The sequence below is a fragment of the Apodemus sylvaticus genome, chromosome 4 (assembly GCF_947179515.1).
Source record: "Apodemus sylvaticus chromosome 4, mApoSyl1.1, whole genome shotgun sequence".
NCBI lineage: Eukaryota > Metazoa > Chordata > Mammalia > Rodentia > Muridae > Apodemus > Apodemus sylvaticus.
The window spans coordinates 55,188,687-55,205,783 of NC_067475.1; the positions used below are offsets into that span (position 1 = coordinate 55,188,687).

General features: G+C 46.5%; 1 protein-coding gene across 4 annotated transcripts in view; it reads right to left on the reverse strand.

Moving 5' to 3' along the window:
* Sort1 (sortilin 1) overlaps positions 1–14,305 on the reverse strand; it is a 74,896-nt gene extending 60,591 nt beyond the window's left edge. For 2 of the 4 annotated variants that reach the window (XM_052179445.1, XM_052179444.1), the window contains exon 1: positions 13,943–14,305. In XM_052179445.1, the coding sequence (XP_052035405.1) occupies positions 13,943–14,242 (300 nt within the window). In that variant the 5' untranslated portion in view covers positions 14,243–14,305. The remainder of the gene's footprint in view (positions 1–13,942) is intronic. The other 2 variants (XM_052179447.1, XM_052179446.1) reach the window with 1 other exon arrangement.
* Between the last annotated feature and the right edge of the window lie 2,792 nt (positions 14,306–17,097).

Consider the following 17,097-nt stretch of genomic DNA (forward strand, 5'->3'; position numbering starts at 1 on the left):
CATGACAAGGTTAGCACTTCTGGTCAGCAGTAAGGGAGCGGGGACTCAGTCAAAGGCCGGTTGCTCACTTCCCTCTCACATTCTAAACGGACTGGTTGGGTCCACTCAGACTGAGCGGATGGATTTATAACCCTTCAGAGAACTTTGGCTGAAAGTGATACAAAACCCACAACCACGAAGATTTACTTTGAATATTTTTGAAATTACATAGTAACATTACAAAGAGAAAATTGATTTAAAAAAAAAAAGCTTGGAAAAATGACTGGCACTATGACAAAATACTGTTAGAGTTTTCAAATCAAAACAAGGATCCCACCAGCTGTGTGGCGAGCCTGTAGTCACAGCACTCACAAGGTGCATGCCATAAGATCACAGTTCTGGGTCTTTGTTCAGACCCCTCTGATAGAGCAAGGGATTAGCCACATGGCTAAAGTTATCCATGAAAACTTGTTCCGCAATCCTTCCTTATGGAAAAAGAATATTGGGAAGACTTCCATCTAAAATAGGAACACCATGGGTTCAATTGCCAACACTCAGTGCTGAAATGTCTCCTAACTCCAGGTCCAGGGGAGCCAACACTTTCTTCCGGCCTCTGCAGGCACACAGGTGGTACACAGACATACATACTAATATCCTACATACATAAAATAATAAAATAAAAATACCAACATTTATGGGGACCCGTTCCCTCATGGCTTCCGTGCTGTATTTCTGGTGGTTTGTGAGCTGCCAGCAGCGTTGGGGAATCAACTTGGATGGTCTCCATGAGCAGCAAGTGCTCTTACCCACCGAGCCACCCCATGTTAGTGGATTCCTATTTATGTTACCCTGGCTAACAGACAGTTGCATCAGAAAGCTAAGACAGGGTGAGAAAGAGCCTGGGAGAACACAGGCATCCTGGCTAGGAGGCAGACTTTAGTCCACGCCCTGACCTTGTCATTCTTGGAAGCGTGGGCCTGCTTCCTGAGAGTCATTTTCAGAGCTTTTGTTCTCCACTGGAACTCTGGGAAGTAGGGGAGCTCTGGGCAGCAGGAAGTCACTGGCTTGAATTAATAGCGATTATCACCTGATGGCAGAACAGGTTTTCAGGAACCCCTCCTAACTGCTAGGAAGTAGGGGACAGTTTGTTACCCGGTCCTCTGAAGATGTCCATCTAAGAGCTGATGATGCAAGCCTCTGCTGCCCACTTCCGGCAGTCTCAGTCTGGGAGGCCACACACTTCAGACCCTGGGTAACACACACAGTGCCTACTTCTGCAGCCATGTGGATAATCTGTGGTTCTGGCAGAGGTGACGAGAGACCCACGAAACACAACATTCTTCACAGAAATAACTTCATCTTCACATCTAATTAAACCGGAAGCCTAATTAAGTCACTGTTACTATAAGCTTGGAGAACTTGACACTGGTCCAAAGAGTCACACAGCTTGGCAAAACTCAGTCATGAGAAATTTGTGCCTATCTAGTTACATTGATTTAAAAGTCAAATACTGAGAATTAACACTTGCCCCAGAGCCCCGTGAGTTGTGAGTCGGGCTTATCAGAGAGGGCTGCAGGCAGAGTACCACAGAGAGGTACTTCAGGTGGCTCTGCAGTCTTACAGTCAGGAGCCTCTTGTGGCAAGCAGAGAGGAGAAGACAATGGTGCAGACTGTGAACTTGCCTTCCTTCAACAAACCTGTGGGGATGGGTTACCACAACCATGATGCCCAGGACCCTTAGATCCAATGTCATAGAGTTTACATAGCCCTCATATCCTCTGCACCTTAGATCACCTCTAAATTACTTTAATATATGTAATATGTAAATTATAACATGTAATATATAAAACCAGTCACACCAGGCTACCAAAGACATAACAATAAAAATATCTCTATGTGTTCAATATAGACAAAAAAAATTTTTATGAAATTTTAAAATTCAAAATTAATTGAATCTATGGGTGCAGCAACCATATCTGCCAAGGGCTTATCCACACATATCTGCTGTGCTGGAGCCTATTCAGAGCCCAGGGGGGAAGCAGGGCTAACACAGGCTCTAAGTTTGTGCACTGGGCTCTGTAAACAGACTTCTCTCCTGCAGCAATGTAAACGTTAGGGCTCCACATGCCAGACCATCTACAGAAGACGCGGGTCACCGTGCAAGGGAGCACGGCGCTACAAAAGCACACGCAGCCCATTACAGTAACAGACTGGAGAGGGAAGAAAACACAAATCATCCTCTCTCTTGGGAATCCACTTCCTTGAGGGTAAAAATGGATCGTCCTCCGTGCTTGGAGCTAAGGGTCCAGGGCACAGTTTTCACGGCCTACCAAGGCAGGGACTCCAGAGCTAAGCTTCCGAATTCCAACTGGAACACAGGGACAGGATGCAGGACATACAGCTCTGCAGCACAACACGGCAGAAAGACAATCTTTACAGAATTGGGTTCTGTTAGAAGAGGCACTGCTAGAATCGGAAAACACGGGCCAAAAATAAGATCACAAATGTTCCAGTTCTCATGGAAGCTATTCTTAGAAATGAAGAAAAAAAAAACTAAACATTAAAAAAAAAATACAAGTTTTCAAAACTATTCAATTATTCAGAATTCTCTGTGAGGCAGGATGATACAGAGAACACTGGGCTAATAACCAGGCAGCCTGGGTTTATTTTCAGCTCTGCCAGAAGCCCTGTGAACTTGGGCAATGCTGCCTAACTTCACGGTGGGGGCAGGGCACTGCAGAGGCAATGTCTCTCTCTGGTCTCTGAGCATTGCAACTCTGTGACACAGCAATACTTCAGCCTCCTCGTTCTCATTCCTACTGCTCGAGAGCTGGGGGATGGGGGGTGGGCGGGGGGAGTTAAATCAACAAGACAGTTCCATACTTCCAAAAGCCATGTTACAAGAGTGACCCTGCATTATTTAGGTCCTCAGAGGAGCAGGACGCTCGAGGAAGGATGCAGACCTCTGATCCAGTGGAATGCACGCGTTAAGAAGCTATGCATTAAGTTATGCATTAGACCTCTGGGAGAAAACTGCAAACCATCATTCTAATCAATGTACCAACATCTCTCTTTGTAGCTTCTGGAGGAAACAGATTAAATTTGGAGAAAGGTGCACCGAGAGACAGACTGGGACAGCAACAGGAAGGGGCAGGATATTGCAAGGAGAATATAGTTTCTGCAGGATGAACAAACAAAAAGCCGTAAGCAAGCCAATTGCAGTCTAAGAATATAGGCCAGTGAACACTGGAAAAACAGCCCCAGGTTTCTGAATAGCCCTGTAGGCACTAAACAACACACAACATTAAAGTCACATGAGTTCTGGGACAGTCTGACCCAGTCTCAGTCTCTTAACGCTCCCGGGCCATAGAACAGACTCAACAGGCCATGACATTTTAGAAACCAAAATTTCATTAAAAGCAAAAGTCTTTGGCACTTCCAGGAGTAGGCTTGGTTTCTTTCTTTCTTTTTAAGAGATCCAATTTTATGAAACAATTCATTTTTAATCCTACCCAACAAATGAGATACGTTTCACCATTTTGTTTTTTAATGCCCAAGTCCTGACTCAAAGGAAGTCCAGCGACAGAGCTGCTTGCCGGCAGTGGCCATGCAGCAGAACGGGCAGAACCTACACGGCTGCTCCCCCCACCCCCCGCCCCCTCGGTGTGGGGACCGACTTCCTCACTCCCTCTGCTACTCCACCACACTGGCTTTCTTCCAGATCTTGGGGACACGAAGCTCTTCCTCGCCTCAGGCCTTATGAACATGCTGTCCTCAGCCTGGAGTGTTCCTCCTAGCAAAACCCTAGTCATCTTCAGTAGACTTCAGTACTATCTCAGCGAAGCCGTGGTGTCCCGGAGGCCGTTCTCCTGTGGCTACTTCTCTCCTTACCATATTCATAACTATACATTGTTTGTTGGCCATTTTCTCATTGGTTCATAACACACAGACATAAACAATAAGGCAGGGGCTATCTGTTCCTTTTGCACATCAGCTACCAGAACCAGCAGGCTCTGGTATCCTAACCAGAATCCTAACATGTGGCTCATTAAACCATCGATGGACTAAAATAATAACCCTTTTTAAAAATAGGGTCTCAGTGTCCCTGGCTAGCCTTGAATTCCCTACATAGCATATGATGACCTCAAGCCTGGCCCTCTGTTCCACCTGCCTCCAGCCCTGCAGCGCTGGGATGACAGGTGTGTGGCCGTGGAGCAAGCCAGGGCCTTAGTCCTGCACATTAGGAGAGCACTCAACCAGCAGAGGCGCATCCCCTGCCCCTCGAAGAAGCATTTATTAAAGCAGTATTAAATATTATTATAAAGCATCATTTCTACTTTATAAATGAAGAAAAAGTTGCTCAGAGACATTACATAATTTGTCGAAGTCACACAGCTGCTAAGTGGAATGACATGGTCTCCAAGTCACATCTGTCCAACTCCATCTACTTTTTCTCAACACCGAGTGAGCCAAATGAACTCAGGACATGAGCTGGTCCTTACCGTTAAAGAGTCTACAGCCTGAAGACAAATGCTTAGATAAACCAAACTGAGCATGCGGCAGAACACTGAGTACTCTGCGAGCGAGCGAGCGAGGGAGCAAGGCGGTGGAGCCAGCTGGCTGCTACAGGAGAGACCAGGAGGAAGCCGTGAAGCAGGAAGGGTCTTTAGACAAGGTGGGGGCCCTGAGAACCAAGCAGGAGGCCAGCAGAGCCTAGGAGACTGCAGAGAAGGCTGCTTTTACTGGGATGGAGGAGTAACAGAAGCCCAGAAGCTGAGTTAGAGAAGCGTGCATATAATAAAACAATTCTAGCCTAGCACTCTACCACGCAAAGGTCCTGAAAATACCTACCACATGGATATTTCTCTAGCAGGGTAAAAAGCTACCGTGGCTACTTGGCTGAGGAAGGGTTAAAACGTACAAGGGGCTGCCCCCCTCACCCACCCAGCCACTAACTCCAATAAACTGAAACTCAAAGGAGAAAAAAGTCGCTATTAAACTACAAGCAGACTTCCTACATAAATGAAAGCTAGTTAAAACTCACTACCTACCTGTAACTATCTTAATCAAATAAGCATGTTTCTGGTGATTTTTTTTCAGATTATTAATTTGATCACTATTCCCTCTCCATCATCCATAGCTTGAAGAAAGTCAGTTTGAGGGGACTGTCTGGGGGTGGATACATTGTATACATGTATAAATTGCCAAAGAATTAAAAAAAAATGTGTGTGTGTATGTGTGTATATATATATATATATATATACATATATATACATATACATATACATATACATATACATATACATATACATACACATACATATACATATACATATACATATACATATACATATACATATATATATATATATATATATATATATTGGTTTTTTGGATTTGGTTTTTGAGACAAGGTTTCTCTGTATATCCCTGGCTGCCCTGGCACTCACTCTGTAGACTAGGCTGGCCTCAAACTCAGAAATCCACCTGCCTCTGCCTCCCAGAGTGCTGGGATTACAGGCGTGCGCCACCACCACCCGGCAAAAAAATATTTTATAGATAGAAAATCACTTTGAAAGGACACTCCAGAATGTGGAAGCACATGACTTTAATCTCAGCACTCAGGAGACAGAGGCAGATATATCCTGTGAGTTTGAAGCCAACCTGGTCTATAAAGTAAATTCCAGGGCGGTCAAGGCGATGTAGATAAACCTTATCTTAAAGAAAGAAAGAAAAGGAATGCAGGCAGGCAGGCAGATTCTTTCCTCTACCAATCTCCACCTTTACCAAGTCCAAAAACAAGGAGTTCACAACTGTACAACTTAGAAATGGAGTCTATAGCCTTGCCTTAACTCTACGGCAGGCAAATGTATTGACTTAAAACCTGTTCGTGAACGTCCAAATGCAGCATCATGTTGGGCACCTGGCACACCCCCAGGTCTCAGCCAGTGAGCTCTCACCGAGTCTCAACAGTAGAACTAAGGCATGTGGCCAGAAGGACCTAACAATCTTACTCAGGAGGTCATCGAACTTCAACAGTACACGCTAGGGTGGCGACATGCAAAGGAGCCTGACAATCTATTCGGGCTGCTAAACCCAGGAGCGCATCAACCTTGTCCTGGAGCTCACGAATATCCAGACAAAAGAAAGCAGTCATGGGCATCCAGGTTTCTCCTACTTTGCTTCCCATTCTCTTCAAGAATATACGGAGTTGGGGGTGGGCTCGCTCTCAGGCCCAAATACCTGAGCTTGATCCTACAATGGCAGGGAAGGAGGACTCCTGAGAGGAGAGCAGCGCAGTTCTACAATCTTCTCATGCTTGCCATGGCTTGTATGTACCTGCACTTAGATACACACACACATACACACACATACACATGTGCGAGCGCACATATCCAGAGTCTGAACATATTCCTCAAACCTCAGGGCCACACTATCCTTCAATCATCTTTCTTGTTGGACATATTTCTCCAGCCCACAGCAACGGGCAGCCTCTGAAAGGGATGGATGTTCTTTCTGTTTCCCCAATGCTCCCTCTGGTTTCCTTTCTAGTATAAGGCCTCCAGTCTAATACTTTCGGTTAAAACACCTCCACTGATGATCTTTTGCCCACGGTGCCTGATGCCCGTTCCTCTTCCATAAACAGCTATCAAGATTATTTCTCACGTGCTTTCATGGAGACATTAGTTATTCTCATCATTACCTCTCTCCAAGCAGCACCTCAGCGCCCACCCACAGAGCAGTCATACTTTCCTGTCTTAGCCTTTCCGGATCTCTCCAGCTTGTCTTCCCAGCACTGCTCGGTGGAGGTCCTTCCTGCCTTCCTACAGACTCCTAGGGAGCTACCTGAGTGCCAAAATCTGTTCACTGGTATCAGTAGTTTAGGTTTGTTAAGATACCTGGGCTCCACTCAGCACACACAGTAGGAGGCACATGAACTGTTTAAATGCACAGCACCTACCTAGTACATTAAACAAGATACTTGGATAAAAATTCCCATTTGACCCCCTGAACAACTACAGAGTACAACAAAACAAAATAAAAATGGCTGTGGTGGGTTACGCCTTTAATCTCAGCACTCAGGAGTCAAAGGCAGGATCATCTCTGTGAGCTCCATGCCAACCTGGTCTACAAAGTTCCAGGACAGCCAGGGCCGTTAGACAGAGAAACCCTATCTCAGGAAAGAAAAAGGAAGGAAGGAAGGAAGGAAGGAAGGAAGGAAGGAAGGAAGGAAGGAAGGAAAAACAAAGCAAAAAACTATGAAGGCCAGAAAAGTAAAATAATTCTCCATGATCACAGAGCCATGAATGTAGGAGATTCACAGCTCAAATCTGGGTAATAAGATATGTCTTGGGCATTTTGTATGCAACAAATTAATGTTCTGGATCCCTCAGGACAAAGAGCAAGTGCTATATAAACATCAGGTTAGAGCTACCTGAGAAGAATTATAGTGAAACTCCCTCTCCTAGTTCAGCCTCTTGGTCCTTTAGGGAGTTGAACCAGACCTGCAAGCTGGCAGGGGTAAGAACTACATCTGGGCTGGAGCTTAACATCCAGAGCAAAACCTTAGCTAAAGCCAACACAGGAGGGCTAGTAACCGAGTCCTGAAGGAACCAATACTCATTTTCTTCTGATGACAGCAAATCAAGTCAGTTAATCACAAATTATCTTCACAGGGGCATAGACTCAAAGTCAGCCAGCCACATGGTTCCAAATGCTCATGTTGCTGGAAAGAAGACAGATGAAAAGAAGTTAAGAGATTAGAAAAAAAATACAAGACCAGACTACAACAAGCCCCACGTTTACCACTACATAGTGATTGGGCCCGTGTTTGGGCTATCCAAACTAGTAGCTTTTATTAGCATTAAAATTCCAAGCCAACAAGGGATGAGAAAGTACCACTCTCCCTAAAACAAGGGGCAAAGATTCTTCGTAATTGTCTAGGAAACATCTTACTGTCCTTTGAGAATGCCCCTATGTCACTGAAGAAACTTCTGGGAGTGGCAAGCCACCACCTGAGATGTGAAATCACACTGTGTGCAGGCTCAGCCACACTGTGTGCAGGCTCAGCTAGCAAGCTGAGCAGCCAACGTTTGCTTCTAAATTTGGAATCAACCAATAAACATTTGTGATCACAACCTCTGGCCTCCTCCTCCACATGGAGCACAGAATTTAAACAACAAAACAAAACATTTTTATGCTAATCCAAAACTTCTAACATCATCATAGATAGGGAACTGAGGGACAGAGACTGAGACACCAAACAGAACACAGTATTACAGTGGAGGCCTCTTAGCAAGTGCCACAACTTGGGTCTTGTCAGTGGTTTCTTGAGGATGCACTGGGAGTTAGAGAAGGAACAATGGCCTTAGCACTGAAACAGATCCCACACATGAGCTTCCACCCGGCAGTCTATTGATTCAAAGAATCTGTCTGAATGCCTTCAATCCAACTATCTCAAAACTATATTTACTAACCCATTTCGGAAGGGAGTCACAGTTAAACAACGGACCACCTCGACTGGACACAAACAGAATGCTTTGTTCTTCAAGCGCCATTACCCCTGAAACCCACCTCCACACAGACCTTGAGGCCACAAAGTGGGATGAACAAGCTTGTTTCTACACACACAAGAGAAGTCCTGGTGACTAGGGCAGAGAACTGGGAAGTGCTAGAAACTGACAAACACAGGAGCTAGTTTATATCAGTGGCCAACATAATATAGCTCTTTCTAAAGCTGGCTTCATGTCCAATTTGATGGGTTTTCGGCCTCAACATTAGTTCCTCATCAAATAAAACAGCCTAGCCTCATTTCTCCTGCCTCAAAATGAAGTTCTAACTTTCCGGATGATGGAGATGATCCGATGGCTGGATGATGGATGATCTGAGGTGAAGAGAGATAGGCCAGAATGTGAGGAGGAAGAGGTGCTCCCTGGGGCTGATGCCCACTAGCAGTGCTAGGAATGAAACGCCCTGTGGGAGTCACACAGGTAAGAGGTCACCAGTGATGGAGCTGAGGAGCGCAGACATGACAGTCACTATGGGAGTCCAGTGCCTGCTGACCAGAGCTGCTTGAAAATGGCGGAGCTCAGAAGAATGTGCGTTAGCCTGACATGAAAAAGCAGAGAGTGGGTCACTGTCATCATTGCAGAAAGAAAGAGCCTTTAGGAACTGGCCAGAACAAGGGCTGCTTCCAGTCACCTTCCCCAGCAAAGACAAAACTCAAACTTCTACTTACAATTTGCAATTCGCAGAGGCAAATATTTGAGGCAGCAGTGAACTATTATGCCACATTCCTTTTCAGCCATCTGTCACACCCGGCTGGCCTTCTACTCTCATGTTAACCAAAGCTCAGCCCTTCTGCAGAGCACCTTTCCTGAGGTGGATGAGAATTCCTCACAGCTGCTGATGGTTCCTCCCAGAATCCCAAGCACGTGGCCTTACCATCCCGCTCACAGCAGTGTGTATGGCGGAGGGCTCTTTACAGGGACTCGGCTCACTCTGCCCAGCCAGGACCAAGGAGGCCAGCCTTCCTAGGGTCCCATGCCTTGAACCAAACATGAGTGGGAGGAAAGGGGCCTGTAAAATGTGAGATAAACCAGAAAGTGGAAGTGGAGTATGGGAAATGGAGGGGACAGAACGAAGATGGAGTACGGCTGGGACAAAGGAGGCAGCCAGGAAGTTCCGGGATAGTTAAAGACAACAACCTTCAGATTCCCGGGTGCTAAAGGTCTGGTGATCCCCAACAGGCTGAGAGCAGCAGCTCCCTGATCCAGCCCGCAGACACACTGAGTCCTGTCAGCCTGGGCTCAGCTCTGCCAGTGGCAGTGGGGCAAACAAACACATGCATTCTTCTCGGTGCTGAGGCCTTACAACAGCCTCTCTACAGGGCCTGTTTACTTAAGAAACCAGATGCTTTGATGTCAGGGTAGGAGTTGGGAAGTTATGTGTAAAGCAGTAGTTAGTGACAGGAGCCGAGAGGGAGGAGAGAGAGGAGCCACAGCTCCCAGCCCTATTAAATAGAACTTTAGGAACTTTTAAGGAAATTATCCAATGGCCTGTACACAGGAATGAGAAGGAAATTATGTCAGCCACCACTGTGACTGTGGCCAAGGCATTTCTGCCGTTTCTTTTAAGGCAGACTCTCATGCCTACCCTCAAAGGAGTGCTTATGGGGGAATGTTTTGAAGCAACCCAACCTAGCAACCAACATTAATAAAAATCTTCTGGGCCTGCTCAGTTTGTCCCAGGTGCAAAGGTTATGTGTGCCGTGAACACTCCAGGTGCATAAGGACAACGATCAGTGGAAGCTGGGGCCTGACGTCAGTTTGGTTCTTAGACTACTGAGTCTAAGAATGTTTGTGGATGATCCCTAACTGGAAGAAGGTTACTACTGAGTCTAAGAATGTTTGTGGATGATCCCTAACTGGGAGAAGGTTACTACTGAGTCTAAGAATGTTTGTGGATGATCCCTAACTGGGAGAAGGTTACTACTGAGTCTAAGAATGTTTGTGGATGATCCCTAACTGGAAGAAGGTTACTACTGAGTCTAAGAATGTTTGTGGATGATCCCTAACTGGAAGAAGGTTACTACTGAGTCTAAGAATGTTTGTGGATGATCCCTAACTGGGAGAGCACAAGCTTGTAGTTTACTGCATGTAAATATCAGGGACTGTGAACCCGCTAATATGAAGCAAATTTTATACACTCTTGTTTGTTTCTCATAAGCATGCATGCTTAGGTCCATTTTAAAGATTAGGAATGAGACATGGAAGCTGAGTGAAGATAGCATAGTAACGAAGCAAGGCCCGGAATGCAGACAGGGCTGGCCTTACTGAGGGCCCCATGGTTGCAGTGCCTTTCCCTGGCATGCCAAACCCTCAGAAAAAGATCAGGAAGTGTAATTTTTTTATTGTTAAGCTGTAAGTGGTGACCTTCTGCCTGCATCTTGTTGCTATTCTTTTTTTTAGCTGTTTTAGTAACATCCAGTTCTTCTTATGTCACTTTCTTACGAGTCTATCGTTCCTGTTGATAATACTGTAACTAGAAAAAAAAGTATTTTCTCTGCTCGCTTAAATCCCACAGAGAACTGAATCATTATGACCTCGATTTGAACAACAAATGCCTTGAAAACAAACACAGCCCACTTGAAAGGCTGAAAGGACGGTGAAAGGGAACCTAGAGAGACACAGGGGAGCTTCAGGGAAGAGGGTTTCCTGAGTGATGGAGCCCATGCCACAGCGTAGGGTGGAAGTCTCCAAAGGCACTAGACAGGCATACACTTTGTTTTGTAGATTTCTTAAGGTTAAATGCTGGGGCTGAAAATATGGCTTAGTGGGAGAGCAAGCACTTGTCTAGCATGAGCAAGGCATGGGGTTCAATCCCCGGCACATGCTAAAACCTTATGTGCTATCAGGTCTTAATACCTTGATGTGGCAGCCCCTCCCCCACCCCATCTCTGAGCCTTTGGAAAGCATCCAGGTAGACTCATGATGGGACAGGAAAAGAACACCAGGCTGTGAGAAATAAGAAATAAGAATTCTGCTTTTGGGAGAGAGGTGGATTGGATCCTTTCATATTGTATTGAAAATTATATAGAAAATATTTTCTCCAAAGAACATCTTCCTACCTCAGCTCTCTGAAAACATACAGTGTAGCCGGGTGTGATGGCACACGCCTTTGATCCCAGCACTTGGGAGGGAGAGGCAGGCAGATTTCTAGGTTCGAGGCCAGTCTGGCCTACAGAGTGACTTCCAGGACAGCCGGGGCTACATAGAGAAACCCAGCCTCAAAACACCAAAAACAAACAAACTAAAAATATGCAGTGTCTCTGGCAATAAATAGTAAGTCATTGTTCTGTGATGCTTCTGCTTCTGCTCCACCCTGTTACAAAGGATCTCGAAACACCAGGTCTCTTCAGTCTGGTGTACGGAGATGAATTATGACATCTGAAAAATAGCAGATTACTTCCCAATTCCTGAGAGCAAACAGAACCTTCGAAAACTAGCGCAATGATTTCTAAGCTAAAGACTCCACTTTTTTTTTTTCAATTACAAAAAGAATCAACTCCTTTTTAAAAAAAAAATACTATGGAAGGGTAACAACTGGGGTGGGGACAGTAATTTTAAATAAAGACTGAAGGGGGAAAAACAACCTTACAAGCTGTAACTAAGTAAAATGAACTAGAGAAAACTCTTTGCATAAGAACTTCAGAGAAGACCCAGGTCTCTTGGCCTCTTTCTTTGGAACTGCTATACTGTAAGTGGCATCAACCAGGAACTGTTGCAGATCTGAAGATGTGTCATCCAGCAAGAGAAGAATTTAAGAATGTTGGGGCTTGCTGGTGCAAGGAGCTGTGGGCCCGGGATAATCTACATAAAGTATCAGTGTTGAATCTTTTCTCAACACCCTACTGAGAGCAGTCTATACAGTACTTGTTCCACTCTTTCTGATTGGAGAATTAGGTCACAACTAGCAAGTATGGATCTCAAAAGTAAGCCCAAGGGGACCCTAAGATCTGGGGGACCCTGAGATCTGGGGGATACTGAGATGGAATGTAAACAAAGAACAGGAACAGAACTCCAGCAATGCATGTCCACCTCCACGAACATTTTCTCCTTGGAAAAAAAGAAAAGACATAATAGGAAATACACTGAACTGAAAATGCCTTTCCCATGTGTGGGTTGCAACAATTGTTAATTTTAGAAAGAAAAAAAAAAAGAGGAGGAGGAAGATGTCCTAGTTGTGCTGAAACCAAGACTTTCCTAACAATTTCTCAATGCAGCAATGTGTCAAGGTTCAGATACTTGTACCCAAAACAGAAGCACCAAATCTTTGAAAGTCTTGACAAGAGCAGGCTCAAAGTCGACTATCTACAGTATGTTTCATAGGTATTAGAAATTAGGATAGGATAGAGGTGTTCGGTAAGGGTTCAACACACAGTTAGAAGTCAGTTTTGAAGGCGTGAGACAGATCACAAGATCTCAGCTGGCTGCAGGTCACACACAGAAGCCAATACCAGTTCTTGTGCAGAGTCTCATCATCGTCGTCGTCGTCGGTCAACTTACAAGGAAACAAAGCACACTGGAGCCTACTTCAGAACAGGTCTGGAGCAAAGGAATTTAGAGCCTGTAGTGCGCAGAAAGAGAGGGCTGACTGGTTACAACCCAGACTCTTGTTTGGGACAGTTGGCAACTCTGTGGAGCCATTAGATGTAACTTCTGGATGATTCTGGCTATTCTGCAACTACTTCTAATCTAGGTCCTAGAGGCCGGTTTCTGTTCTCTGGGTTATGCACACAGGATTTTGGTTCAGAATGCCTCTCGAGGTCGTTTTGGGTCAGGTTAGAGGGTTCTGGGACTGCATCCTGAGGAAACATCTTGAACCATTTTTGTTTGTTTGTTTTTAATTTTAGGGAGCAGCAGAGATGTCATTTCACGGTTGGGTTTCAATGTCATTTTCGTTTCCGTGCGTGTTCCTTTAACTATGGAAACACAAGCCGTGACCTAACAACTGCTGTGGGATTTCTAGACGCCAGCCTCACCACCCCAAATGTACCAACTCAGGGAGGGCACACCTCTGCTTCTGGGCAGCCCAACTTCTGCGATCACTTAAGGGGTAATTATGCCTCCAGCTTCCTGGTAGGTACCAGCGTCGGTGGACCCGATGTTCTATATTCGGGGTGGGGGGTGGGGGGGAGACGGGTATGACCGGGAGATTCTGACAACTTAAGAAGCAGAAGCAAAGAATGCGGCGAGTCGAAGTCTCGGATTGCCTCGGCTATGACGACACACAGCCGGCCGCAGCCACCCGGGCCCCCGCCGCCCCCGCGCCGCGCCGCCCTCCGCAGCCGGGGTCTCGCGCTAGCCTCTTAGCGAGCTGCGGGAGCGGAGCGGCCGCCGGGGGCCGCGGGTCTGGAGGGGCGACCCAAGCGGGAGCGGGCGCCCGGGCCCCGCGCGCTCACCTGGTGCGTATTGTTGGTCAGCTTGGCGATGAAGTCCGGGAGGCGGCCGCAGTCCTGGTCCTCGGCGGGCGCGCCGCGGCGCCAACGGCCAGCACGGGGGACGGGCCCCCCGGGCGCGGCGGCGCGCAGCCCCCAGCTCACCCCGACCGGACCGGCCCAGCGCAGCAGAGGAGGCGCGGGCGGCGGCGGCGCGTCCAGCCGGTCCTGGCCGACGGCGGCCGGCGGCAGCAGCTGCAGGAGCAGGAGGAGGCCGAGGGGCCAGCGCAAAAGGCCGTCCGCAGCTCCCCGGGGCCGCTCCATCGCCGCCGAATGCAGACGCCGCTGACACCTGCCACCCGGCGCGCCCGCCCACCCCCGCCGGCGCTGCGCCACACCCCCGAGCTCGGCCCGGCGCTGCTTGGATACACGCAGCCGGGCCTCTCCACCCCCATAGGCTGGCCGCCTGTCCTTCTTCCCGGGCCCACTCCTCATTGGCTCGCGTCGCCTCCGGCTTCGGGGGTCCTGGATTCGGATGCCAAGATGCGGGACTGATTGGCTGGAACGTGGCAGGGACGGCTGAGGTCATTCCCCACCGTCGCGAGGCGTCTGCGGGCTGGGGCCCCGGAGTTGGCCTAGGGGTTACCCCTCTCCCCTCCCCGTTCAGCCGGCGGCTTCGCAGCGCCTTTGGAGACCCTCGGGTTAGGATTGGGTCACGATGCCTTCTCTCCTCCCCGCCCCCAGCCCTCTCCAAACGCTCCTAAAAATTTCCTTTGGTGGAAACTGCGCCTGGAAAAGCCAGGGAATCACTGAACTACTCTCGGTTGGAAAAGGGGCTCCGACATAAACTGGTACATCAGGATTTTAACTCCGGCTCGCTGGCTCGCCCATTGTCTGCTGAAGGAGCCAAGAAGGTGAATGCGAAAATCCTATGGGGCAGATGAACATCAGTACACTCGTGACTCATGGAAGCCGCAGAAGTCTTTCCAACATGTTTGGCCTCAGTCACCTTCCTCATCTGCAGGGAGGTAGTCTAGAGGCGGAATTACTTACTGGCTTCCCCGGACTTGGAAATGCTTTGCCTCCAAGTGTAGGTATACGGGAAGAGAATTGCCTAAAGCCTACTTTATATATGGTCATTTCAGTACCAGGCACATTGTGATTTTAGTTACCTAAAGCACCCTTAACCCTGCAGTGAGTGCATCGCACTAATTCTCTCTCTGAATATGATGGCTCCTAAATTAGTACCCCACCTCTAGTAAATAAACCCTCCACTGTTCCCTACACGGCAGAAGCTGCTCACTCAACTTTTAGAACATGCAGTGCTGGTAAAACCAGTTCTAAATCCTTAACTTCACTCCACCTCTTCCCAACATTCAAGTTGTTCAGTAGGAACACACGAAGCCAGATAAAAAGATACGAAGTATGCAAAATGTTATACCAGAGTGAAAGCAATTAGAAGTTACTTTTAACTTCAACAGTAAACTCAAATGAGTGTTTTGCTATACAACAAAATGGTAAGTTACTCCAGGATGTTCATCGAAAAGTACAAACAAAACTATTTACATATTTAGGAGTTCTCCTCTCCCCAAAACCACAGTAAGAAGGGAGATGCGAAGCTTTTGAATGCCGAGCAGGATGGCCAATCAACAGAAAAGTCCTCTCCAGTTTCTGAGCTACTGGACAAGATGAAAACTGATGAATGTGTTTCTTTCCAGAAATATAAATGCCACATTATTTTTTTAAGCACAACTTATTTTTAATTTGTGCCAAGTATGGATCAGATCACAAGGCAGTCAGTTACAGTAGCATGTGACCAGTTACGGAGGGGAAAAAGGGGGCGACAAAGGAATATTTCTTTGTTTGGGTGACAAAGATGAATGGTCTATTGTCTTACTATGGGGAAAGAAGAAAGCTAACTCAACAGTGCTACCTGCTGGAGAAACTACCAGATGCATCTTTCAGCTATTTACAATTAACGTTTAGGTTTTGTTGAAGTGGGGAGTCTTTTTTTGTAGCCCAGGGTGTCTTAAAATCTTTGATCCTCCTTTACCAGCCCCCAACTTCTGGGACTACAGGTATGTGCTAACACTCCTGCTTAACCTTCACTTTTTAATGTGTTGTTTTAGTAACATACTAACAGTATCCTGGAGTTTCCTTAAACTGGTAACTTGCCCACAATTTTTTTTTTTTTTTTGCAACACCCGAAAATAACCCTAGAACCTTCCTATATTGGGCAAGCCCTGTACTTCTGCGCTGGAAGTGTGAAATACTATACATGAGATCTTACTTAGCCCCCAGAAGTATGTAAATTTTACAAATATGTAAAGCTACTAAAAACTGTATTTCCCCCAAATTTATGTCACAAAAATATTAATATGAGGCAATTATCACAAAGCCATATCTTTCTGTATGCATGGTCATTTCTTAAACATAAGTGACCTTAATATTTAAAGAAAAGTAAACATCTCTTTGAATTATGCACATTATAATTATAGCAGATAATAGTACTTACTGTTTTCTCAGTTATAAAGTACAGACACCCTGCCTTAGCAATAGGAAGAGAACTATAAGCTGGGAGAGCTACACTGTTTTCCCTTCGATTTTTCCTCTGTATATTCGTGAATGATACACCTCTTCAAAGCAACGCACTTTTCCCCACATTTGCATTAATCTAGTGTTAAAAGCAGTACTGGACCTGGAGCAATGGCTCAGCAGTTAAGAGCTTACAGGAGACCCAGGTTTAGATCCTACCACCCACATGGCAGCTCACAACCACCTCTAACTCCAGTTCCAGGGGATCCAGTGCATTCTTCGGACCTCCTCAGGCCCTTCATTTATACCTGGGTCATGTGCATGCACATACACATAAAAATTAAAGAGATTATTGCCTCTTTCCCATGAGAGGGACTTAGGCCATGGGAGACCGCAGATGGCACTTTCATGGCTATGACAGCTTCCCAATAAAATTCTTAGATGACTGTGGTGGTTTGAATATGCTTGGCCCAGTTAGTGGCACTATTAGGAAGTGTGGCCTTGTTGAAGTAGCAGTGGCCTTGAAGTGTGTCGCTGCAGGTGTGGGCTTTAAATCCTCATCCTAGCAGCCTTCAAGTCAGTCTTCTCTAGTGACTTTCAGATAAAGGCCTCCTGCACCACGCCTGTCTGGATGCTGCCATGCT